The sequence below is a fragment of the Dipodomys merriami genome, unplaced genomic scaffold (genome assembly GCF_024711535.1).
Source record: "Dipodomys merriami isolate MVZ:Mamm:240054 unplaced genomic scaffold, mDipMer1.0.p SCAF_78, whole genome shotgun sequence".
Lineage (NCBI taxonomy): Eukaryota > Metazoa > Chordata > Mammalia > Rodentia > Heteromyidae > Dipodomys > Dipodomys merriami.
The window spans coordinates 867,722-895,000 of NW_027206379.1; the positions used below are offsets into that span (position 1 = coordinate 867,722).

Consider the following 27,279-nt stretch of genomic DNA (forward strand, 5'->3'; position numbering starts at 1 on the left):
GGGGAATAAAAATAGCCAGCTTAGCTCTCCCTAGCTGGGCTGCAGAAGTAAACAGTGGGGAGGGGAAGTAGGCCAGGTCAGGCCTTCCTTATTGACCTTGTGGTAGAGAGACCCAATCCTTGTGAGAAAACATGGCTCAAAATCTAACTTGTTCTGAGACCCTGGGTTCAAGCCACACCAGTGGTAGATGTGGGAAGTGGAGGGGAGGGCTGGCTTTCTCCAGATTCTCCTGGTCCTGAGCAGCTTGACTAGGCTGGACCACTGGATATCACAGCATCTGCTGAGCATTTGGGGAACAAGTCAGTGTGGGTTTAGGGTGTTGTAGGACTTCAAGTTGGCTACCTCGAGAATGGACTTAAGAAATGGGGAAAACACTAAGGCACTCTGGGACTTGGCAATGAAAGGTTTTTTTTGGGGGGGGAAGGCGCGGAAGGGGAGTTGCATAGAAGAGGAAAAAGGTTGGCTGTGGACACAAGGGAGCTTAGCGTGAGGATTCACCGGGCCCACCCTCGGAAGGGAACTTGCAGTGCATGGACTGCTTCCCCGACTGGGTGAAAAGGCTGAGTGGCAGGGCGGAGATGGGTGGTGGGTGAGCCGCCTCCTAGCGCTCGGTGCTCGGCGGCTCCCCGGGGCCAAGCGCGCTCCCGCGACAGTCCCTTCCCGGCCGGGGCCGCGCCCCGGAAAAGCCGGGTTTCCGCCGGCGGGGCTGCGGCTGCCTGACGGGGAGCAGGGGGAGGGCAGGAAGGGGGGACAGCGGGCGGCGCCCTAAGCCCGGCATCGGGGGAGGGTCGGCTCGGCAGCAGCCCCCTCCCGGACCGCGAGGAAGCGTGCCCACAGCACGCCGGGCGCGGGCGCAGGCCCCGCCCCTCGGCGCCCGGGCTGGGTGGGGCCGCGGGCCCGGGCTCCCCGGACACGCCCACCCAGTGTCTGGGCCGCGCGGGCCGCAACAGGCAGCGGCGGGCGAGCGCGAGGGCCGCGCGCCGCGAGGCCCCGCGCGTGCGTGCAGACTCGCTGGCGGCTCGCGCTCCGCCGGGCGGGCTGAGGAGACGCCGAGCCGCCGCCGCCGCCGCCGCCGCCGCGGGGGACGCCTGGAACCGCTCGGCGGCCCTCCGTGTGCGTAAGCCCCGCGCTTCCTGACCCCTGGCAGGACCATGGCGGAACGCGGAGGGACGGGCGGTGGTCCCGGAGGCTCCGGGGGCGGCAGCGGCCAGCGGGGCTCGGGGGTCTCCCAGTCCCCTCAGCAGCAGCCGCCGCCGCCGCAGCAGCCGCCTCAGCAGCCGACGCCCCCCAAGCTGGCTCAGGCCACCTCGTCGTCCTCGTCCACCTCGGCGGCGGCTGCCTCCTCGTCGTCCTCGTCCACCTCCACTTCCATGGCCGTCGCGGTGGCCTCGGGCTCCGCGGCTCCCAGCGGCCCGGGGCCAGGCCGCACCCCCGCCCCGGTGCAGATGAATCTGTATGCCACCTGGGAGGTGGACCGGAGCTCGTCCAGTTGCGTGCCCAGGTGAGCCGCGGGCGGGCCGGGGGCCGGGGCCGGGGCAGGGGGGGGGACGACGCGCCCGCGGGGCTGGCTGAGCCCGCGATAGGCCCCTGCCTCCCCACCAATCCCGGTCCCCGCGCGTAAGTGGGGGTCCGTCCCCACCCCAGGTCCCTCCACCCCGCTATCCCCGAGCTGGGCTGGGCTCCAGCCTGGCCTCCGAGGACAGTCGCTGCGGGGACCCACCCTCTCCCGGCGGCCCCACCTTCTGCCTAGGCCGGGACCACCCTCTTCCCCTCCCCGAGCAAGCCGGGCCTTCTGGATTCGGCCCAGGGCCTTCCCTGGCCGGCCTTCCAGACGGTCAGTTTCCCCCAGCAAGTCACACTTTTTCCTGCCTTGCTGCCCGTTGGCTGTACATATGTTAAACAGATGTGGTTCAGATAGCTTTTGATATTATTATTTCCCAACATACTCAGCATGTGCCAAACTCGATTGTCACCTCTTGCAGGTAAATCCCAGTACACTAACCCTTGAGGCTTCGGTATACATATTCATCTGTGCTTTACATCACATTCTCCTGGGACTCTGTGCTCTCAGTTTTGGGGTTCTATTGCTGTGGTGTCCTCAAGTGTATTTTTTCATCTCCTCCTCCCTTCTAGAAACGGAGCACAGCCTCCCAGCTTCTCAAAGGGCTCCATAGAAGAACTGCCGTGTTCCTAAATTCAGTCCATTCTTCTGTCTGTTGGAATCTAGGGGCTTTCCTTCCATGGATAAAATTTTTCTGGGTTTGGGGATCTTATCTATTGCCAAGACAGTTTTCAACTCTGTGGGGACAGTGGTGTTTTAGATAACCTGCAAAGCTGGTTTTACTCAATAAACCCAGAGAAGTGCCTGGAGCTGTTCTTTTTGTCACCTCTAAACCAAGTTGATTCTGTTACCTTGAAGTCTTAGGCTCTATTAGGGAGCATTGTGAGGCTCTCTCTCTCTCTCTCTCTCTCTCTCTCTCTCTCTCTCTCTCTCTCTTTCTCTCTCTCTCTCTCTCTCTCTCTCTCTCTCTCTCTCTCTCTCTCTCTCTCTCCTCTCTTCTGGTCGTGGGGCTTGAACTCTGGGCCTGGGCGCTGTCCTTCAGCTCTTCAGCTCAAGGCGAGTGCTCTACCACTTGAGCCACAGTGCCACTTCCGGTTTTCGAGTGGTTTATTGGGGATAAGATTCTCACGGACTTTCCTGCCCGGGCTGGTTTTGAACCTCGATCCTCAGATCTCAGCCTCCTGAGTAGTTAGGATTACAGGAGAGAGTCACCCGCGCCGGGCTCAGAGGTTCTCTCTTTATGTTGAGTATTATTAGCACACTCTCAAATATAAGATATGCAAAAATGACTAGTCAATATTTGTATGTCACTTAGCCTAAGAAATAGAGTATTATTTCTCTTGTGGAAGCCATCTGGGTGCTCCTTCCTGAACCACATCCCCTGCAGAAGTAAATACTCTTCTGAATTGTTTATCGTTTCCCTTGTTTTCTTTTTGGTTATAGTTTTATTTCATATATTCATCTTTAAGCAATATATTTAAAAGTTTTAGAGATTTTGAAGTTTGGAGAAATACAAAATACTGTATTCTGTGATTTTTTTTTTTTTTTTTTTTTGGTTTTAAACTCAGGCTTATGAGAATTATCAATATTGTAGTAGCTCCACTTTAAATACTTTGTGTGTGTGTGTGTCAGTCCTGGGGCTTGAACTCAGGCCTGGGTCCTGTCCCTGAGCTTTTTTTTTTTTTTTTTTTTGCTGGTCATAGGCTTGAACTCTGGGCCTGGGCACTGTCCCTCAGCTCTTCAGCTCAAGGCAAGTGCTCTACCACTTGAGCCACATCGCCACTTCTGCTTTTCTGGTGGTTTATTGGAGATAAGAGTCTCATGGACTTCCCTGCCCCAGTTGGTTTTGAACTGTGATCCTCAGATCTCAGCCTCCTCAGCAAGGATGACAGGTGTGAGCCACTGGTGCCCACCCTGAGCTTTTTTTTTTTTTTTTGTCGGCCATGGGGCTTGAACTCTGGGACTGGGTGCTTTTCCTCAGCTCTTCAGCTCAAGGCGAGCGCTCTACCACTTGAGCTACAGTGCCACTTCCGGTTTTCTGGTGGTTTATTGGAGATAGGAGTCTCACGGTCTCTCCTGCCCAGACTGGCTTTGAACCGCGATCCTCAGATCTCAGCCTCCTGAGTAGCTAGGATTACAGGCGTGAGCCACCAGCGCCCGGCCTGAGCTTTTTTTTTGTTCTAGTCAGCACTCTACCACTTGAACCACAGCTCCACTTCTGGCTTTGGGGTAGTTAATTGTAGATAAGAGTATTATAGTCCTCTTTCCCTCCCCAGGTTGGCTTTGAACTGTGAGCCTCAGAACTCAGCCTCCTGAGTATCTGGGATTACAAGTATGAGCCCTTGGCACTCCACCAGTTTTAAGTACTTTTTAGTGGATATAATTCCCCTCTGGATGAACATTTGTTATTTCCTTTTTGTTAGTGTGAGTAGTACTATATGTATATATGTATATATATAACGATAAATATTACTATTATATAATTATATGTATGTGTGTGTTCAGGATTTGTGCTCTTGTGCAAAAGTATCACCAGGATGTATTTATATGTAGAGTGGGCTTGTTGCTCCAAAGGTAGTGATTAAGAACTTCACTAGAGAATTAGATTGTTTTCCACTTGTTCCCTCTTCCCTTTGTTTTCAGCACTTACTAAACTGATTTACACTTTTTTCTCTGCCCTTCCTTTGGGGAAATGCGGAGCCACAGTAGTTTAGTTTGCTTTGGCCAGAACCCCAGGACAACATCAAATTCAAGTGAGAGCCTCGTGTGTGATGGGTGTGTCTCTTGGTCCTGAACAGGCTTCTCTCTTTCTATGTAGGCTTGTGTATTAAAGCATGCTAATCCAGCTCTTCTAGGCATAAAAGCCTGTGCCTGTTTCCTGCATGGGTCCACTGTTAGTAAAACAAGCCTGTCCATTCTCCTTTTGCATCTGTCACTATGTTTGACTGGTGCCATTTGGACAGCTGCTTTCTCTAGCTTGTTAGATTGAAAGGGCATGAAAGCTGTGGGGGTGGGAGTGGGGGTGGGGGGAAAGGGGGCAAATAAAATCATTGATTGCAGTTCTGTTTTAGTTTGATCCTAGATTTCTTTGGGCACCAAAAAGTCCATGCAATAAATTAATAGCCCAAGAAATGGACAAGCATCCGGTTGGAATGGGTAATTATTCTTCTAACTTGGTAGGAGTTAAAAGCTGATTGTTTACCTTGTAGAGTGCATGTAGTTCTATCATATTTACTGACTAGTACTTGAACTTGTCTGCTGTCCTGCTCTGACTTTGTTTTCCAGCCAACTCCTTTGTGTCTCCCAGTTCCTTGTGAAACACTTGTGTTCCTTGAAGCATGCTACTGTCGTTTCAAAATGGAAAACAACACCCTGTGGGAGAATATGGCCTGCTATTGGCCTCCCCAAGTATTGAGTCATCCAGTAAATTTGAGGTCTCCTGGGTATACTTGTTCATGTTGTTTAGAATATATTACAATGTGCAACATTGTGTAGAGCCTAGGACTAACTTGTCCTGTATAAATCAATGGCACTTGTATAAACCAATAGGCATTTAAACGTACACTTAATGGTAGATCTGGATCTAGAGTTAGGTGGGCAGAAGACTGTGTGTTTGTGTCTACCTAGTGCAGAGAGCAAGGATTTAAACAGTCAAGTGTTATTAAGGTCATATTCCTTTCTTAATGCCTGTAGAAATGTAGATTGTTTTGGAAAACAATACCGAATGTTGTGGATATTTCTCAGCTATTTTTCTACTCTAACATCTAAATTTTCTTAGACTCTAGGTGTTTTTTTTGGAGGGGTCATTGGACTTGAACTCAGAGCCTGGACGCTATCCTTGAGCTCAAGTGTTTGCCCAAGGCTAACACTCTACCAGTTAGAGCTATAGCACCATTTCTGCTTTTCTGGTGGTTAATTGGAGATAAGAATCTCACAGACTATCATGCCTGGGCTGGCTTTGAACTGTGATCCTCAGATCTTAGTCACCCAAATAGCTTGGTTTATAGGCATAAGCCACCAGTGCCCAGCTTGCTTGCTTGCTTATTTATTTATTTAGTTGGTCATGGGGCTTGAACTCTAGGCCTGAGCTCTGTCCCTCAGCTCTTCAGCTCAAGGCTAGCGCTCTACCACTTGAGCTACAGCGCCATTTCCAGTTTTCAGGTGGTTTATTGGAGATCAGAGTTTCACGGAGTTTTCTGCCTGGGCTGGCTTTGAACCTTGATGCTCAGATCTCAGCCTCCTGAGTAGCTAGGATTACAGGCATGAGCCACCAGCACCCAGCTTGTGAGATTCTTATCTCCAGTTAACTAACAAAAGTCAAAATTAGAGCTATGGCTCACATGGTAGAGTGCCAACTTTGAGTGAAAAGGTCAAGTGAGAGTGCTAGGACTTGAGTTCAAACCCCACTACCAGCATTAAAACAAAACAACAAAACAAAAGAAATGGAATGAATATGTAAAAGAAAAGACCGTAGTCTCAACCTGTTCTCACTTGTGATGTAATCACAGTTATATAGTTGCTTTTAGGACATTATTGTAAGACAGTTCTGCTGTAGCGCTTGGCATTGTATTCCCTCCTTCTGTTCTTACTCAGGCATCTTCCCTTACTGTGGCCCAGTATGTCACGGATATGTTGTAGTGTTGTGGAAAATGTGTGACATGTTGTTTAATATTAAAGCAAAGGTTTTAGAGTCACTATCAATCTCTTCAGTCTTTGTTACAGTGAGATTTTTTTCCTTTTGTTCTTTCTTTGAGTTGCTGTAGGTAGGAGGGGACATAAAAACAAGTAAATTTTACAGGTGTATAAAATTTCCGGGGCTGGGAAGGTGGCTTAGTGGTAGAGTGCTTGCCTTGCATGCATGAGGCCCTGGGTTCCATTCCTCAGCACCACATAAGCAGAAAAAGATGGAAGTGGCGCTGTAGCTCAAGTGGTAGAGTGCTAGCCTTGAGCTGAAGAGCTAAGGGACAGTGCCCAGGCCCCACAACTGATGCCCCCCTCCAAAAATTTCCTCTGTGGCATAAAAATGGTTATTAGATGACATGTACTCTGTTGTGTCACTCACAAACCACATTACATTTGTTCTTCAGTCCAAAGCACCTTTGCATGTCCTTACCTGCATGTGTACTTAAAGAAGGAGTTCCACAGTTACCAGGTACATTTCTCCCTGGACCACATATTTAAAAAAAATGGGTTCTGAGCTTAACATTTTTTTCCCCTCTGGTACTGGGTTTGAACTCAAGGCCCTGAAGCATGCTTGGCTTGCTTGCTTGGTGGTACTCTACTACTTGAGCCATGTCCCCTACATGTTTATTTTCTCCGTGTATGTACTTTTTTAATTTTTTTAAAGAGATGGAGTCTCATGGATTTTTCTTCCTGGGCTGACTTCAAACTGAGATCCTTTAGATCTCAGTTTTCTGAGTAGAATTATAGGTATGAGTCATTGGCGCCCAGCACAAACATTAATTCTTATTGGAAGTGTTAGAGCTAAAGCAGGTGACTACAGGTGAGTTGACACGATTGGCCTGCAGCAGATTTGTTACTTGTATGAAAACACTTAGGAGTAGTGTAGTGCACAGAAACACTAGGCAAGCCAGGACCACTCACTCTTTTTACTTAATCTTTTGAACCATAGTTAAGAATTTTTTGACCATCTATTCTTTTTTTTTTGGGTCCGGTCGTGGGGCCTGAACTCTGGGCCTGGGCACTGTTCCTCAGCTCTTCAGCTCAAGGCTAGCACTCTACCACTTGAGCCATAGCGCCACTTCCGGCTTTTCTCTTTTTGCTTATGTGGTGCTGAGGAATCGAACCCAGGGCCTCGAGCATGCAAGGCAAGCGCCCTACCACTGAGCCACCTTCCCAGCCCCTGACCATTATTCTAAGAGATGTGGATTAAATGTCATAAGACCTGTAACTAGGCACTGGTGGCTCACGCCTGTAATCCTAGTTACTCAAGAAGCTGAGATCTGAGGGTCACAGTTCAAAGCCAGCCTGGGCAGGAAAATCTGTGGGACTCTTGTCTCCCAATTAACAGAAAGCTGGAAGTGGTACTGTGGCTCAAAGTGGTAGAGCGTTTAGCCTTGAGCAAAAAGGGCTCAGGGACAGCACCTACGTCCATAGTTCAAGCCCCAAGACTGACAAAAAAAAAGAAAGAGCTATAGAAGCAAGTACTTCCTAAATTATAGCTATAAAATAAATTGAATTGATCAAATATGAAGAACTGGTGAAATGTCTATTGTCTTCCTACCATTAAAAGTCTTAGAAAGGGGCTGGGAAGGTGGCTCAGTGGTAGAGTGCTTGCCTTGCATGCATGAGGCCCTGGGTTTGATTCCTTAGTACCACATATGCAAAACGAAAAAAGCTGGAAGTGGTGCTGTGGCTCAAGGGGTAGAACGCTAGCCTTGAGCTGAAGAGCTGAGGGATAGCGCCCAGGCCCAGAGTTCAGATACCACGACTGGACCTAAAAATAAATAAATAAATAAATAAATAAATAAATAAATAAATGTCTTAAAAACATGTTTCTTCCCTAGGAGGTTTGAATTTCGTGATGTGAGTGTTGTAATAGAATATCTTCTCTATCAGAGTAATATTATCCATGGTCCCTGTGAAAGCTCAGATTCCTCAAGTCTGAAAGAGAATGATTTCCACAGAGTCCATTTTACATGTATTGATTTACAAATCTTTGAGATACACTAGTGGTTGTGTGATTTCTTTTTAAATTGTTTTTCCAGTTTCTTAACCAAGCCAGTGAGTTGCCACTGTTGTCCATACATGCAGGAGGAAGATACAAGTCAGAAAATGTTTGGGCTTTGCCTTTTCACTCCCTCAGCTCAGGAGACTGGTTCTGCTTTGGCCTTGGCTTGATTGTTGATGTTGATTCAAGCAGGTCCAGTGAGTTATTGTCTGCATTGCTACATTTTAGTAGTTCCTTCTTTGGGAATCTAATGGTGGCTATAGGAATGGTGTCAGTCTTTCCTAGTCACTCCATCACTTTAAGGATGGTGTTGGCTTTTGAAAAAAGACAGCATTGAAGTTGGCCTTAGAACTTCTTTCAGAGGGACTTAAGTGAAGTGCTTGGGTTAGCAAGCTCTGACAGTATCCTCCTTTGTCAAGGTCTAGCCCCAAGAGTAACCAGCAAAATGTGAAGAGCATTTGAATAGCCCAGATGTGTATGTTAGCATCTACCATAGAGGATTTCTCTTTTTTAGACATTTTACAATATGCTTATATGGTTAGAAAGCTGATTAGAAACCCAGAGAATGGTTTTATACTATTAGGGACAGATCTGTATCTGGCCTCTTTACCTTTATCTATGGGAAGCATAATAGAAAAGACAAATAAATGATAATATGTGTTGCTTAGCTTAGCACTGGTGGCTTACACCTGTAATTTTAGCTACTCAGGAGGCTGGGATCTGAGGATAGAGATTCAGAGCTATCCTGGGTCGAAAAATCCGTACAGTTCTTATCTCCAGTTACCAGCAAGACACCAGAAGTAGAGCTATGGCTCAAGTGGTAGAGCACCAGCCTTAAGGAAAAAAGCCAAAGGGAGAGCATCAGGCCCTAAATTCAGGCCTTAGTACACTCTCTCCCTCTCCCTCTCTTTCTCCCTCTCTCCTTCTCTCTCTCTCTCTCTCTCTCTCTCTCTCTCTTTCTCCCTCTCCCTCTCTTCCTCTCTCCCTTTCTCCCTCCCTCTCTTTTTCCTTCCCTCTCTCTCTGTCTGCTTCTAGAAATAGTTTCTTTCTTTCTTTCTTTCTTTTTTTTTTTGGGTCCCGTCGTGGGGCCTGAACTCTGGGCCTGAGTGCTGTCCCTCAGCTCTTCAGCTCAAGGCTAGTGCTCTACCACTTGAGCTGCAGCGCCACTTCCGGCGTTTTTCTTTTTGCTTATGTGGTGCTGAGGAATTGAACCCAGGGCCTCAGGCATGCAAGCGCTCTACCACTGAGCCAACTTCCCAGCCCCTAGAAATAGTTTCTTAAAACATTCATTACTATGTGAATTATGTCTTAAATAGCAAAGTGCTTTATCTTTTAAAGCTGCTACATTGAATACACTCCCTAAGTTGTACCAGCCCCCTCTTTCTTCCCTCCTTCCTTCCTTCCTTCCTTTCTTCCTTCCTTCCTTCCTTCCTTCCTTCCTTCCTTTCTTCCTTTCTTCCTTCCTTCCTTCCTTCCTTCCTTCCTTCCTTCCTTCCTTCCTTCCTTTCTTCCTTCCTTCCTTTCTTTCCTTCTTTCTTTCTTCCTTTCTTCCTTTCTGGGTCCGGTCATGGGGCCTGAACTCTGGGCCTGGGCTCTGTCCCTCAGCTCTTCAGCTCAAGGCTAGCGCTCTACCACTTGAGCCACAGCGCCACTTCCCGCTTTTTTCTTTTTGCTTATGTGGTGCTGAGGAATCGAATCCAGGGCCTCATGCATGCAAGGCAAGCGCTCTACCACTGAGCCACCTTCCCAGCCCTCTTTCTTTCTTTCTTTCTTTCTTTCTTTCTTTCTTTCTTTCTTTCTTTCTTTCTTTCTTTCTTTCTTTCTTTCTTTCTTTCTTTCTTTCTTTTTCTTTCTTTTCTCTCTCTCTCTCTTTTTTCCTTGAGACAAGGTCTTGCTATGTAGTTAGTGTAGCAATACCTCAAACTCGTGATCTTGAGTGCTGATATTGTAGGCATGCACCACCACCCTCAGTATTGTACTAGCTCCATTTCATGTCACTTTGTCACATATTGAACAGGACAGAACATTTCTGCACCACACAAAGTTCTTCTAGATAACACTGTCTAAAGAAAAAAATGCCTAAGTATCCATTATTAATATTTATGGCTCTTTGTGCAACTATTTTCAGGCTATTCATCCTATAAGGACTGAGTATCCAGAATACATAAAGAATGCAAACAACTATGGGGCTGGGAAGGTGGCTCAGTGGTAGAGTGCTTGCCTTGCATGCATGAGGCCCTGGATTCCATTCCTCAACACCACATAAGCAGAAAAAGCTGGAAGTGGCACTGTGGCTCAAGTGGTAGAGTGCTAGACTTGAGCTGAAGAGGTGAGGGACAGTGCCCAGGCCCAGAGTTCAGCCCTCACAACGGACAAAAAAGAACCTCAACATAAAAAACTTAAATAACAATGCTCAATAGGAGCATTACCTTACTCATGTAACTGTAACCCCTCTGTACAGTATATTTACAATAAAATATTTTAAAAATTGAAAAAATTTGAAAAATTAATCTGGTTGAAGAATGGGCCATATAAATTACCAACAAATATAAGAAAAAATGCTCAGAGAGGGGTAACTATTCAACTAGAAATGTATTCATTGCCTTACTTATGTAACTGTACAACACGTTTACAACAAAGTAAAATTTTAAAAAATGCTCAATATCACTAATCATTCGGGAAATGCATATCAAAACCCCAATGAGATGTGCTTTCACTACACTTAAAATAGCCGTTATCAAAAGGACAAAAATCAGCCAGGTGCCAGTGGCTCACGCCTGTAATCCTAGCTATTGAAGAGGCTAGGATCTAAGGATCATGGTTCAAAGCCAGCCCAGGAAGGAAAGTCCATGAGACTTTTTATTTTTTTTTTTCTTTTTGGGTCCGGTCATGGGGCCTGAACTCTGGGTCTGGGCTTTGTCCCTCAGCTCTTCAGCTCAAGTCTAGCACTCTACCACTTGAGCTACAGCGCCACTTCCGGCTTTTTTCTTTTTGCTTATGTGGTGCTGAGGAATCAAACCCAGGGCCTCTGGCATGCAAGGCATGCGCTCTACCACTGAGCCACCTTCCCAGCCCGTCCATGAGAGAGACTCTTATCTCCAGTAAACTACCAGAAAACCTGAAGTGACTCTGTGGCTAAAGTAGTAGAGCACTAGCCTTGAGCTGAAGAGCCAAGGAACAGCATCCAGGCCCAGAATTCAAGACCCATAACCGACCAAAAACAAAAACAAAAACAAAAAAATCAAACTGGGTGCTGGTGGCTCACGTTATCCTAGCAGTTTGTGAAGGGTCAGCCCAGTCCAAGAGAGTCTATCTCCATGGAGGGAAGCTGGACATGGTGACCCAGCATGTGATCCAAGCAAGGAAAGGAAGCCTAAAGGATGAGGATCAAGGCTCAGGCACATTCCCAGGTGAAAACTAGACTCTTTCTCAAAAATAACCTATGAAAAGTTGGGCCAAAGGTGTGACTTAAGTGGTAGAGCTCAGCCTAGTAAGTGTGAGGCTCTGAGTTCAAATCTTAGTACTACCAAAAAAAAAAAGAAAAGAAAAACAAATGCTGTTGAGGATGCAGAAAAAGGGCAGCTCTCATTTAAATTGGAAGTGTACAGATTTAATATAACCATGAAAAGTTTCTCAAAAAAACTAGAAATAAAACTAGCATACAGGTAAGCAAATAAATAAATAAATAAATAAATAAATAAATAAATAAATAAATAAATAAATAAATAAATAAATAAATAAAACTACCAATAGAAAAGGAAGCTGGGTGCTGGTGGCTCACGCCTGTAATCCTAGCTATTCAGGAGGCTGAGATCTGAGGGTCATGGTTCAAAGCCAGCCTTGGCAGGAAAGCCCAGGAGACTCTAATCTCCAATAAATCACCAGAAGATCGGAAGTGGCCCTATGGCTCAATTGGTAGAGCACTAGCCTTGAGCTGAAGAGCACAGGGACAGAGCCCCAGCCCAGAGTTCAAGCCCTATGACCAACAAAAAAAAAAAAAAAAAAAAAGGAAAGGAAATCAGTATGGCTGAGAGTTTGTACTTGTAGTTTATTGCAACACTACTCACAATAGCCAAAATATAGAATTAATCTAGATATCCATCAGTGGATGATGGATAAATAAAATGTGGCAGAGATAGATATAGCAGAACAGTATTCAGCCATTAAAAGAATGAAATCTAGCCTGGCACAGGTGGCTCATGCCTCTAATTCTAGATAATGTCTTTAATCCTAGCTACTCAGGAGGCTGAGATCTGAGGAAAATCAGTGTTAGCTCCTGCAAAACAAACTAAAAGCAAGCAAAAGGACTGGGGGTGTGATTCAGTGCTCATTCCTCAGTACTGTAAAAGTAATGTTAAAAAAATGTGTCGAATATTATACCACTGGGAAAAGATTCTTCTTGGAAGCTCATACCTAGTCTTCTCTGAGCTTTGCTCCATGATCTTTTTCCCTTTAGAAGCTTTTGCTTTTTGTTTTCTGTACTGAAACACAGAGTCTTGTGCTTTCACTCAACTCTTTCCTCTCACAGCTGGTGCTGTACCACTTGAGACCTCTACTTTTTTTGTTGTTGTTGTTGTTGGCTGTTTGGAGATGAGTCTCTCATATTTGACTGCCCAGGCTGGCTCTGAACCTCCATTCTCAGATCTCAGCCTCCTGAGTAGCTAGGATTATGGGTCTGAACCACCAGTGCCCAACTTCTCTTTAGGGATTTTGGTTGGAATTCTTTTGCTGTAACCTTAACTATGGGTATGTCTGTCTTTAAAAAATATGTGTGTAAAGCCAAGCGCTGGTGGCTCACACCTGTAATCCTAGCTACTCAGCCTCCTGAGTAGCTAGGATTACAATTTAAAATTTTTAAGTAAAAAAATTTACTAGTATACTTTGTATTTTGGATAGTCCTCACACTTAATTCTTTACATTTAATTCAGTTTTTTCAAGGAACTCAAAATATTTCACAACTGTTTGTACTTCCTAAGTATTCCTGAATTCAGAAAAGGAGAAAGGAAAGCCTGGCATTGGTGGCTCATACCTATAATCCTAGCTACTTAGGAGGCTGAGATCTGAGGATCATGGTTCAAAGCCAGCCTGGGTGGGAAAGTCTGTGAGACTGTTATCTCCACTAAACCACCAGAAAATTGGGAGTGGTGCTGTGGCTCAAGTGGTAGAGCACTTGCCTTGAGCTGAAGAGCTGAGGGACAGCACCTGGGCCCAGAGTTCAAGCCGCATGACCGACAAAAATAAAAAATGTGTGTGTGTTTGTGTATTTTGCTTGCTTTCAGTTTGTACATATAGGTATGGTTTTTACTTATTTAGATAACAAGATTTTTTTTACTCTTCTAAATTATTTTGAAATGCTCCCTTTTGTTGCTATTTCAAGGGTATATAAGTTTTGTTGATTTTCTTCCCTTGAGGCATTGTAACCTTCTGGTCTATTCTATTTCTTTCTGCTCCTGCTTGATTTTTGTTTGTTTGTTTATTTGTGTGTATGTGTGTGGGTGCTGTCTCAGCTTTTGTGCTCAAGCCTAGTGCTCTACCACTTGAGCCACAGCTCTACTTCCAGCTTTTTTGGTAGTTAATTGGAGATAAAGAGTATCACATGCTTTCCTGCTCAGGCTAGCTTCAAACCACAATCCTTAGATCTCAGCCTCATAAGTGGCAAGATTACAGATGTGAGATGCTGGCAACTGACTTGTTTGTTTATTCTTGTTACTTGATGCCGCATTTGTGTCTCAAAGTTTTCATCACTGTCTTGTTTGCTTCTTGATGCCTTGTTTGTGTTTTAGAGTTTTAGTCACTATTAGTTGAGAGCTAACTGTTGAGGTATTGACGTTAAAATTGTTTTGTAGATGGTGATTATGTGTGATTTTAATTTTTGTCTTTTGGTGATTTAAAAACTACAAAATGGAGGGACAAACGGTGAACAAATTGAACTGTACAATTTGTATGTGAGGAGGAAAATACTGGGAGAGAGCACAGGAAGTAGTGATATTGTCCAAAACAAAATGTACTCATTACCTGACTTATGTAGCTGTAACTCCTCAGTATATCACCTTTATAATAACAATTAAAAAGTAAAAGAACCGGGCGCCGGTGGTTCACGCCTGTAATCCTAGTTACTCTGGAGGCTGAGATCTGAGGATCACATTTCAAAGCCAGCCCAGGCAGGAAACTCCGTGAGACTCTTATCTCCAATAAAAAAAAAAACCACTAGAAAACCGGAAGTTGTGCTGTGGCTCAAGCGGTAGAGCACTCTCCTTGAGCTGAAGAGTGCAGGGACAGCGCCCAAGCCCATAGTTCAAGCCCCACAACCGACACTAACAACAACAACAAAAAAAGTAAAAGAAAATGAACTATACAACTTGTTAGTGAGGGATGGGAGGGAAAAACTGGGAGAGCCTGAAGGAAGGAATGACATTGTCCAAAAAGAAATGTACTCAAGGGACTGAGAGTGTGGCTTAGTGGTAGAGTGCTTGCCTTGCATGCATGAAGCCCTGGGTTTGATTCGTTAGTACCACACACACAGATAAAACTGGAAGTGGTGCTGTGGCTCAACTGGTAGAGTGCTAGCCTTGATCACAAAGAGGCTCAGGAACAGAGCCCAGGCCCTGAATTCAAGCCCCAGGGCCACAAAAAAAAAAAAAAAAAAAAAAAAAGAAAAGAAAGAAAGAAAAAGAAAAAAAGAAAAAAAAGAAAATATACTCATGCCTGAGAGTGGGGCTCAGTGGTAGAGCACTTGGATGGCATGCAAGCAGTCTGGGTTCAATCCTCAACACTGCAAAGAAAAATTTTTTAAAGGCTTGTTTTAAAAAATGTACTTATTAGGCTGGGAAGGTGGCTCAGTGGTAGAGCGCTTGCCTTGCATGCCTGAGGCCCTGGGTTCGATTCCTCAGCACCACATAAGCAAAAAAGAAAAAAGCCGGAAGTGGTGCTGTGGCTCAAATGGTAGAGTACTAGCCTTGAGCTGAAGAGTTGAGGGATAGCGCCCAGGCCCAGAGTTCAGGCCCCATGACCAGACCCCACCAAAAACAAATTGCTACAAGAGCTGAGCATTGGTTGTTTATGCCTATAATCCTACCTAGTCAGGAGACTGAGATCTGAGAATTGAGGTTCAAAGCCAGGCTCAGGCAGACTAATCCTAGAGATTCCTACCTGAAATTAACCAGCAAAAAAGCCAAGTGAGAGAGGCCCAGATTTCAAGTTCTAATAACATTATCAATTTTTTTCTACAGTAAACATATTAAAGAGAAAAACAGAAGAAATATATTGCTTGCTTGTTTTTTCTTCTTGTTTTTTTTTTTTTTTAAACCTATCATAGGCCAGGAAGATGGCTTAGTGATAGAGTGCTTGCCTAGCATATATGAAGCCCTGGGTTTGATTCCTCAGTACCACATAAACAGCAAAAGCCAGATGTGGCGCTGTGGCTCAAGTGGTAGAATGCTAGCCTTGAGCAAAAGCAGCTCAGGGACAGCACCCAGGCCCTGAGTTCAAGCCCCAGGACTGACGAAACAAACAAACAAAAAACTATCATCATCCAGGTGCTGGTGGCTCATACCTGTAATCCTAGTTACTAAGAAAGCAGAGATCTGGAGGATCATGGTGCAAAGCTAGCTCAGGCAAAAAAGTCTATAAGATTCTGTCTCCACAATAACTGGCAAAAAAGCATGGCTGGATCATGGACTCAAAGTGGTGGTGCTCTAGCTAAGCAGGCAAGCTAGGCAAGCTCGGCTGAGTTTGAATCCTAATACTGGCAAAAATAAAACAGTTGTATGAATACTAAATGCTAAGCACCACCAAACTATATTTTAGAGAACATCATGAATTTAAATTATACCCCCCTTCCACACACATACTATGAAAGTTCTTACTGAGTGAGCACTGAATGGATGATGAAACAGGGAACTAAAATTTCACCCATTCATTCATCTTCTTTTCTTGGCCCTAGAATTGCTTGCTTATTTTTATTGATAGTTTTTTTTATATAATAGCAAATGTAGAATGTTCTAGATCATTTCCTCCTGGTGGTGGGAATATAGGCATAGGTGATAAGTTAGTGTTGATGGCAGATTAATTTATTTAATGTTTATGCAGATTTTTTTTTCAGAACTAGGGTTAAAACTCAGGGTTTTGTGCTTGCTCAGTTTTCTTGCTCTATCACTTGAAATATGTCCCCAGCGAGGCTCCTTTTTAGTAGATGGAGTCTCTAGGACTTTCTGGCCTTGAATCATGATCCTTCAGATCTCAGCCTCCTGAGTAGCTAGGACTACGGGTTTATTTTTTATTTTATTTTATTATTATTATTATTTTTTTGGGTCTGGTTGTGGGGCCTGAACTCTGGGCCTGGGTGCTGTCCCTCAGCTCTTCAGCTCAAGGCTAGTGCTCTACCACTGAGCCACCTTCCCAGCCCAGGACTACGGGTTTATGAGCCACCAGTACCCAGCATGCACAGATTCTTTTAGATTCAGTTTTAGAAGGCTTATAAAGTTAGAATATTTGAATTTAGTTTTAGATCAGTTTTTCTGAATCCTTAAATATTATACTTCTTCTGCCAATAATGATCCTTGTCAACTTGCAAGTAAACTTGGTTTTCATTTGTCCTTTTAGTACATTTAGTTCTATAAACATAGAACTATACCAGAAAATAGCCACAGATTATTTTGGCCAAACATTTTTTTTATTATGTGCATTTCAGAAAGTGTGCTGTAGGGAATTTACTCATTGTGGTTTTTAGAGACCTGATGCAGATTTATTTAGAACTGTTTCCTTCTGTGTGACTGCTCTTCTCCTTATAGACTAATGGCTTTTCTCCATGACAATCCACCCCTCAGGACATTAGTGTAAGCAGGCTTCCCTTTGTGACATCTCAGGTGGAATTGGCATATGGCATATTAACAGTCTTTGAGGAGTTATAGACCAAATTCTTCCTGCGCTCTTCAGCTCAAGGCAAATGCTCTACTGCTTGAGCCAATGCGCCACTTCTGGTTTTCTGGTGTTTTTTTTTTTTTTAATTGGAGATAAGAGTCTCACAGACTTTTCGGCCTGGGCTGGCTTTGAACCGGGATCCTCAGAACTCAGCCTCCTGAGTAGCTAGAATTACAGGCGTGAGCCACTGGCGCCCGGCCAGGAAGGTTACTCTTTTGTCATTCATGTTGAAGATGTTTTTTCTTGATTTTTTTTTTTTCCCTGCCGGTCCAGAAGCTTGAACTCAGAGCCTGGACACTGTCCTTGAGCCTCTCTGTGCCCAAGGCTAGCACTTTACCACTTGAGCCACTGCGCCACTTCCGGCTTTTTCTGTGTATGTGGTACTGAGGAATCAAACTCAGGGCTTCATGCATGCTAGGCAAGCACTCTACCACTGAGCCACCTTCCCAGCTGATGTTTTTTCTTTTAGTCATTCTTCAAAACTGCATATCTGCTTTTGAGTTTACTTTTATTCCTCTTTCCATAGGGGACACATTCTTTCATTCTTTGTAATAGTTTTTTCTTTAATAGTTTAGAATACACAGAGAGGTTTAGGACATTAGTTGTCATTTATTTGATCCTTCCCCAATGACCTTTTCCTGTTTAAAAACACCAAATGGCCTCAGAGTTTAGAGAGCAGCTTTTTCCTCCCATTTCTTTTTCATTGCACTTCTCAAATACATTGCACAAACACTGCTTGTAATGTCCCCTTTCTACCCCACCCTTCTCTCACAGAAGATAACCACAGACATTTTAACTAGTAGCAGTTCAGAGTTGACTCTCTCTTCCCACTCCCTCCCCTTGCCCGTCTGTAGGGATGATGCTTGGGATAATGTTTTAAAATTCAAAATCAGGTCATACCACTCCTTTTTCCATAATCTTCCATTCACTCATTCAGTAAATGCTTAACAGAGCAGCTGGTATGCACTAAACAAAACCCTTGATCTCATGAAGTCTGTATTCATTCTAGTGGGCAAAGATAAGAAGCACTAATAACATTCTGTCATGAATGAAACTCCTTTTAATGGCTTAAAGTCACCTTGTGATATTACCCCTTCCTGTGAATCTGATCTCATCTTGTGCCATTCTCTCCTTTGTTCATATGGCTGTGGGCAACAGGGCCTGAGCACAGTCACCCATGCTTCAGGGTTTTGCACTTATTCTTCCCTCCAGCTGTGGTGCTTGTTTGCCAGAGCATCCTGTGGTTGGCTCAGCTGACCTGCCATCTTGCAAGATTGTCCTAGCCTGTCCAGTCTATTTTGGAGTTTATAAAGCTTCTTTTTAAAACTTCTTGTCAATCTAAAGTCTTGTTCGTTTGTTTACTCTGTAGATATCCAATAAATACATTAGGTGAGTTAATAACACTGGTCTTCATACAATGCCTATTTATAATACTTATTTTTATTTATTGGTCGGTTGTGGGGGTTGAACTCTGGGCTTGGGCGCTGTCTCTATGCTCTTCAGCTCAAGGCTATTGCTCTACCACTTGAGCTACCGTGCCACTTCTGGTTTTTCGAGTGGTTTATTGGAGATAAGAGTCTCACAGACTTTCCTGCCCGGGATGGCTTTGAACCAAGATCCTCAGATCTCAGCCTCCTGAGTAGCTAGGATTACAGGCATGATCTACCGGCACCCGGCTTTTATACTTATTGAATGACTATCTATTACACACAACTATTCAATATATTTGCTATGTCTGTATGCTGAGCACTGATCCAGATGTTGGGGGAATGGTAGCAAACAGGTTGACAAAGTCCACTTTTAGCTAGAATATATACATTCTAGTGTAGAGAAAAGTATAGTAAATAATCAGATCCATAATAAATAGTTTGGCAGAGTATTGACACAGTTAAGTAGAGTGGTAATTGGGAGTGTTGAGTGGATAGGGTACATTGGAGCTCTCATTAGAGTGAAGATAAGCTCTTTCTTTCTTTTTTTTTTAGTCATGGAGCTTGAACTCAGGCCTGGGCACTGTCCTTGGCTCTTTTGTTCAAGGCTGGAGCTCTACCACTTTGAGTCATAGCTCTACTTCCAGTTTTTGAGTAGTTAGTTGGAGATAAGAGTATCATAGGGACTTTTCTACCCAGGCTGGCTTTGAACAATGATCCTCAAATCTCAGCCTCCTGAGTAGGTAGGATTACAGGCGTGAGTCACTGGCACCTGGCTGCATTTTCTATACCAACGGTCAGAGAACCCTTTTCTCAGTAGGAGAAATTGAGGCTCAATGAGGGAAAGGTATTTTTGTTAATTCTGACAATTTAGATGGGAAGAGCTAGTATTTGTCTCATGACTCATGATCGTCTGACATCAGAACTTTCTTCTGGTTAAATTTGGTCTCTAAGTCTTACCAGTTCTTTTTGTTTTGGGGGGGGGTGTCAGGTCGTGTGGCCTGAACTCTGGGCCTGGGCGCTGTCCAGCTCTTCAGTTCAAGGCTAGCACTCTACCACTTGAGCCACTTGAGCCACAGCGCCATTTCGGCTTTTTGTATTTTTTCTGCTTATGTTATGCTGAGGAATTGAACCCAGGGCCTCATGCATGCAAGGCAAGCGCTCTACCACTGGGCCACCTTCCCAGCCCTTACCAGTTCTTACAGTTGACAAATAATATTGACTACTTTATACTCTGTCAGCTGGAATTGCAGAATGGCTGTAAATGTAGTTCTAGAGTCAGCCTGGATTTTAATCCTGAATTTGAATTACTTTTGTTTATTATTTGCGTGACATTGGGCACGTTCTTTAACCTCTCTGATGCCTCAGTTTTCTCATCTATAAAATGGGGCATAACTACTTCGTAGTTATCTAGCATAAGAACTAGGTGAGGTTAATGTTAAATTTCACATGTTAATTGCATGTATAGCATATAGATAACAATAAATACTAGCTATTGTTGCTATTATTGTTGTCCTTACCAGTCCAATTTCTCTCTCTGTTCCTCTTCCTAATAAAATCAGAGTAAACCTGTAGAACCAGGGTGAGATTCTGATTTCCTCAGTGGACATCACAAAATCTTTAGTTCATCTTAAACACAGATCCTGCCAGGCCCCAAGCTTATTCAGCTAGAAAGTCAAAGCAAAATATTTTGGTCTGAAGCAGTGGATAGTTTGGGATCTTGTTTCTATATCCTGCTCACTTATGTGAACGGAAGAGATGGTGTAGGCCCCGCCTGCAAACCACAACTTTTTGAGCCAGCTTGACTTGACTGCTTCCCTATTCTACCTGCTGACTTCTTTAGTTCTAGTTTGGCAGCTAGAAGAGCAACTAAACCGGTTTTCAGCTCACAGTTTATTGTCAGTGAAAGCCTAGCAACTCCTAGGAAAATGAGGATTAAGTAGAGTTGATACTTTTGTCTTCTTAAGTTTTCCTTTTTGTTTCAAACTGTAGAAAGCTTATAGTCTCCTTTTACAGAGTAAATCTGATAATACTTTTATAGTCTCTCCTGAGACATTTGAATCTTTATTTGTATGTCAATTTCCCCTTTAATAGCAGCAAAATAAGACTTTATTTTTCCATTTTGGTTGGAAATCTACAAACATACTTGTTTGTTGCTGGATCTTCTTTAAGAATTAATAAAACTGCCGGGCGCCAGTGGCTCATACCTGTAATCCTAGCTACTCAGGAGGCGGAGATCTGAGGATCATGGCTCAAAGCCAGCCTGGGCAGGAAACTCTGTGAGACTTTTATCTCCAATAAACCACTAGAAAACCTGGAAGTAATACTGTGACTCAAGCGGTAGAGTGCTTGCCTTGAACTGAAGAGCTGAGGGATAGTGCCCAAACCCAGAGTTCAAGTCCTACAACCACCCCCCCCCCAAAAAAAAAAAAAAAGAATAAAACAGGTTAGGAATGTGGCCTAGTGGTAGAGTGCTTGCTCAGCATGCATGAAGCTCTGGTTCGATTCCTTAGTACCACATAAACAGAAAGAGACAGGCGTTGCGCTGTGGCTCAAGTGGTAGAGTGCTAGCCTTGAGCAAATGAAGCTCAGGCACAGTGCCCTGGCCCTGAGTTCCAGCCCTAGGACTGGAAAAAAAAAGAATTATAAAACAAGCCAGATATTGGTGGCTTGTGCTTATAATCCTAGCTACTTCTTTGGAGGCTGAGATTTGAGGATTGTATTGCAGTTCAAAACGATCCAGCTCAGGAAAGTCCATGAGACTCTTATCTCTGATTAACCACTGGAAAACTGGAAGTGGAGCTGTGGCTCAATGGTAGAGCTCCAGCCTTGAGCAAAAAAAGAGCTCGGGGAGAGCACCCGGGCCCTAAGTTCAAGCCCCACAACTGACAAAAAAAAACAAACAAAAAAAGAATTATAAAACACAGATTGATCTTTCCTTAAGTCTGGATAATCATGATGAATGAAATTTTCTTGGTGGACATATGGGCATAAATGAAGAGCATAGACTGGCACATGGAGCATAACTATGCTGAACTTGGTGTTTGCTTCTGGCTTTTTTTGTTTATGTGGAACTGAGGAATTGAGCCCAGGGCTTTATATATATACCACTAAGCCACAATTCCCAGCCCTTTTAGTTTAATTTTTGGTTTTTATTATTATTTATATGCCTTCTTTTCTCCTTTGTTGCTTCTAATATACTATAGGATGAAAGAGATAATTCAAAGTGTTAAGAATAAGTGTTAGAATAAGTGCCTGTGATTCATGCTTGTAATCCTAGCTACTCAGAAGGCCAAGATCTGAGCATTGTGGTTCAAACCCAGTCCAGGCATAAAAGTCCGATTAGCCACTGAAAAGCTGGAAGTGGAGCTGTGGCTCAAGTGGTAGAGTGCTAGCCTTGAGCACAAAACTTAGGGACAGTGCCCAGGCCATGAGTTCAGGCCCTAGGACCAACACATAAAAATAATTAATAATAAAATATAAAAGAATGAGGGTTAAGGATGTAGCACAGGGCTATAGCATTGCCTACCATGTGCAAGGCTGTATCCCCAGCACTGGTAAAAAAAATTTTTTTTAAATGGGTAGGTGAATGGTCTCTGAATACAAGGGCTAAGAGCAATTGGCACTGTAGCCTCAGACCTTGTGTTTTGAAGGTAGATGTTTTGGAGATCAGAAATAAGTTAATTTGGAGACTGGCACCCAGTGGCTCATTCCTGTAAACCTAGCTACTCGGGAGGCTGAGGTCTGAGACTCATAATTCAAAGACAACTCAGGCGGGAAAATCTTTGAGATTCTTATCTCCAATAAGTTACCAGAAAAGTCAAAAGTGGAGTTGTGGCTCTAGTGTAGAGCACTAGCCTTGAGTAAAAGAGCTCAGGAACAGCATCCAGGCCTGAGTTCAAGTCCCAGGACCAGCACCAAAAAAAAAAAAAGAAAAGAAAAGAAAATAGCTTTGTTTGGTTTTGTCTAGGTCATATACTAGAGCAGTAAGAATACTGTGAATTTGTGGGAGATATCTAAGATATCTAATCCTCTTAAATCTTGAGGAATCTAATACCTTGTAAAAGAACACTTAGACATGCAAGTCACTTTCCCATTTGTATTGGAGTGCTGTAGTTTAGGAAGAAAACTTTATAACATGCTTGGCTAAATTGGTTTTGATTACTTTTGGGAAAGTTATTTTTTCCTCTGATGCTTTAAGGTCAGGGAAATTTTATTGATTTGTTGGGAAAAGGAAAAAAATGAGGTAAAATATTTAGGCATCCATATCTATAGGAGTTGTTCACATCTTTGGGAATGTTAGTGAAACTATGAATATGGTAGATGGCTAATACTTATTCTCTAGTATAACTGATTTATATTAGTCATTATATTGTTAAAACAAGTTCTTTTTTTGTCTTTTCGTTCATGGACAGAGGGATGTGGTAGGGCAAAATATATCTTTTTTTTGTTTTTTTGGGTCCAGTCGTGGGGCCTGAACTCTGGGCCTGGGCGCTGTCCCTCAGCTCTTCAGCTCAAGGCTAGAGCTCTATCACTTGAGACACAGCGCCACTTCCAGCTTTTTTCTTTTTGCTTATGTGGTGCTGAGGAGTCGAACCCAGGGCCTCATGCATGCAAGGCAAGCGTTCTACCACTGAGCCACCTTCCCAGCCCGGCAAAATATATCTTAAATCTATTGTTTAATAATATAATCTGAAAATTAAATTATGGGGAAAGTAGTCGATAGCATTTTGTCTTCTCTGCCATGCACTACTTTTGCTGTGGATGAAGATGAATAAGCAACTCTGGAAAGTAAGATCCTCTGGGAACATAAAAACTCTAAGGCTATTAATGGACTTAATTGTATTTCCTCTCTGCCACCAAAATGTGCAATAAATTTGTTTATGCCCTTGCCTGTAATGGAGAAAATTGTTCATTAAGTGTGTATGATAATCATAATCATTTTGTTTTTATTACTGGTAAAGTCCTTTCTAGTTTTCCTTTAAAAGAAAATGTATAACAAAGAGTAGTTGTGACATTGTTAAGTATTATCCATTAATCTCCTTGATTGACCTTTTGTTCCACGAAGAAAAAGGAAAGGATTATTCATTGGGAAAAGGGCAGATTGTCTGGTCGGGAGAATGCTATGATGATCTAGGTGGGAGCTATATTGACAGGGACCATGATAGTAGCCGTGAAGATAAAGAAGTAGTCAGATTCTGGGTATATTTTCCTAAAGGATTTATTTGCTTGTGGATGAGATTTGAGGAATGACAGAGCAAAAGGTTTCAGGATGAAAACATTTCAGTGTGTGTGTGTGTGTGTGTGTGTGTGTGTGTGTGTGTGTGTGTGTGTGTGTGTGTGTGTGTGTGTGTGTGTGTGTGTGTGTGTGTGTGTGTGTGTGTGTGTGTGTGTGTGTGTGTGTGTGTGTGTGTGTGTTTGTGTGTGTGTGTGTGTTGTGTGTTACTCATGGTCCTTTAAGCGGGTATTCTTTTTTTTTTTTGTCTTCCTCCAATTTATTTTTATTTTTTTTTAATTTTATTTTATTTGTGAACATACTGTACAGAGGGGTTACAATTACATGGGCAGGATAATGCTTACATTTCTTACCAAGCATTGCAGCCTCCTCCTTTGGTTTACCCTTCACATCCCTTCCCTGCCTCCCCCCTCCCCCCTATAAGCGGGTATTCTTATCATTTAAGCTACTCTACCAGTCTTTAGTACATTGGTGATTTTGAGACAATATCTGCTTTATGTGTTTCTCTCATAGCTTGGGAATGACAGGACATACCATTGCATCCAGCCATTGGAGGGTATGGAATCTTGTGCATGTTTATACCTGGGTTGGCTTTGAACCATGATTCTAAGCTATGCCTCTTAAGTAGCTAGGATTACAGATTTGAGCGACCATGCCTAGCCCTCATTTAACTTCTTTGTGCCAATTTCTTTTCATATCACTATTATCTTTATCTTGGTGACATTATGAAAACAGACATCTATGTAAGAGGACACTTCAGGGCTCTTGTTTCCACGTCTGCCATTAATTAGAAATTACATTTTTTTTTGGGGGGGGGTCCGGTCATGGGTCTGAACTCTGGGCCTGGGCGCTGTCCCTCAGCTCTTCAGCTCAAGGCTAGTGCTCTACCACTTGAGCCACAGCGCCACTTCCGGCTTTTTTTTTTTTTTTTGTCGGTCGTGGGGCTTGAACTCTGGGCCTGGGCGCTGTCCCTCAGCTCTTCAGCTCAAGGCTAGCGCTCTACCACTTGAGCTACAGCGCCACTTCCGTTTTTCTGGTGGTTTAATGGAGATAGGAGTCTCATAGTCTCTCCTGCCCGGGCTGGCTTTGAACCGCGATCCTCAGATCTCAGCCTCCTGAGTAGCTAGGATTACAGGCATGAGCCACCAGCGCCCGGCTTCCGGCTTTTTTCTTTTTTGCTTATGTGGTGCTGAGGAATCGAACCCAGGGCCTCAGGCAGGCAAGGCAAGCGCTCTACCACTGAGCCACCTTCCCAGCCTAGAAATTACATTTTTTGAGGGTTAACTCAGTGATGAACTAATCTATAGATTGATACCTGATTGTGTTAAAAATCTAGGGAAGTTGCTATTATGCCTTAAGCCATGATACAGCCATTGGAGCAGTTGAATCTCAGCATCTCTATTCTGATGTCATATTTGTTCTCTATACTGTCTCTTTTTTATCTTTTTTAAAAAAATTTAATGGTCTTTGGCAGTACTGGTGTTTGAGCCTTAGGGCTTTACAGTTGCTTGGCAAGTTATCTATTACCGGAGCCATGGCCCTCTTTGATGATCTTTGAAGAGCTAATCTATTTCATAAATCATTAATAATTGTACTTCAAATTCCTTGTCATGCTTGGTACCTATAATACTAGCTACTCAGAAGGCTGAGACACTAAGGATCTCAGTATGAAGCCAGCTCAGGCAGAAAACTCCAAGAGACTATCTCTAATTAAGTAAAATGCTAGATAGGAGGCCATGGAAAAACAAGTGGTAGAGTACACAAGTGAGTGCTGAAGCTGAGCAAGAAAGTGAGACCTTGAATTCAAGCCACAGTACTAAAACACACTCTCTCTCTCTCTCTCTCTCTCTCTCTCTCTCTCTCTCTCTCTCTCTCTCTCTTTGTCATTAACCCAATGAAGTTAAAGAATCAAAAACATGATTGGTTTTCTATAGCAGACAGCCTGTTAGCACTTCCCAAGAGCTGCTCTGTAAGGAGAAATCTTGCTGCAGAATGATCTAATTTGTGTAATCTTGAAGGTGGGGCTATTTTTGAAAGAGAACAGAAAAATAACGGAGCCTTTGCTTGTGAATGTCAAGCTATATTTTACTGATTTGAAAGGAAAAGGATTCAGAACTCCTATTTCCTCCTATTTTGTTCATCATATCTAGATCAAGTTTCTGAGAGATATACATAGGTAACTGCTTCTGAAAATGGCAGCTGAATTATTCTTCTTTTCCTTCCCCCTCTTTTTCCCCCTCCTCCTCTTCTTCCCCTTGCCCTCCTCCTCCTGTTCCCCCTTTCTTTATTGTACTTGTGATTTGGATGATGTGAGTAGCATAAAATAACTGTTAGCAGTTGAAATTCTCTTTATGGTTCTTAGACTGATGGTTTATAACTGTTTTTCAATCCTGTCAGATTGTATGACTGCTTTTCTATCCCCAAATGAAGTTCTCAGTAATAAAACTTACTCACAGATCTACATTCTCTGCACTCCAATATAGAAGAAAATAAAAGAAACATTATTTATAGTTTAGTAAATCTTTTCTATGTGTTTGGTGTTTTTTTTTGGTGCCGGGGAAGAGAGTCAGTACGAGGTTGTACGGGGTTTTGAACTCAGGGCCTAGAGGCCATCCCTGAGCTTTTTTTGCTCAAAGATGGGGCTCTACCACTAGAACCATAGCTCTACTTTCAGCTTTTTGGTGGTTAATTGGAGATGAGAGTCTCACGAAATATCCTGCCTGGTCTGGCTTGGGACCACAGTCTTCAGATACCAGCCTCTGGAGTAACTAGGATTACAGGTTTGAGTCATTAGTCCCTGGCTGTATTTAAGTTCTTAAAAGACAGATGTAAATAAATGCTAACGGTGCACTATAAACCATAGCGGTCAGATGCCAGAAGGTAATATAACTTTATTTGTGTGAATCTGGACCTATACATAGATTGGTACAGGTGTATTGCATTGGTGATTCAGTGACAATGTGACAATGCCACTGGGATATGATTTCAAAGGTGGTGATTAAATCTTCATGAAATTTCACAAAATTAGCATAAAGTATGTTACATTACTGAAAAATTCACTGTGTGGTAAATGGTGAAAAAATACGTTCTTCTGCAAATTCTCTGTAGGTATAGGCTTAGGCAATTATATAAGCTGTGTTTTTCCTACATATAAAACTAGTACCAAGCCAGGCACCGGTGGCTCATGCCTGTAATCCTAACTACTCAGGAGGCTGAGATCTGAGGATCACAATTCAAAGCCAGCTGGGGCAGGAAAGACAGTGAGCCTCTTATCTCCAATAAAAACCACCAGAAAACTGGAAGTGGCTCTGTGGCTCAAGTGGTAGAGTGCTAGAGTTGAGCTGAAGAGCTGAGGGACAGCGCCCAGGTCCAGAGGTCAAGCACCACAACTGACAAACAACAACAATAACAACAGCAACACTAGTGCCAAAGACAGTTTTTCTAG

General features: G+C 43.5%; 1 protein-coding gene across 1 annotated transcript in view; it reads left to right on the forward strand.

The window, feature by feature from the left end:
* Positions 1–918: 918 nt before the first annotated feature.
* Positions 919–27,279, forward strand: part of LOC138818720 (phosphofurin acidic cluster sorting protein 1) — a 112,343-nt gene continuing 85,982 nt past the window's right edge. The window contains exon 1 of the mRNA XM_070009779.1: positions 919–1,501. Coding sequence (XP_069865880.1) covers positions 1,152–1,501 — 350 coding nt within the window. The 5' untranslated portion in view covers positions 919–1,151. The remainder of the gene's footprint in view (positions 1,502–27,279) is intronic.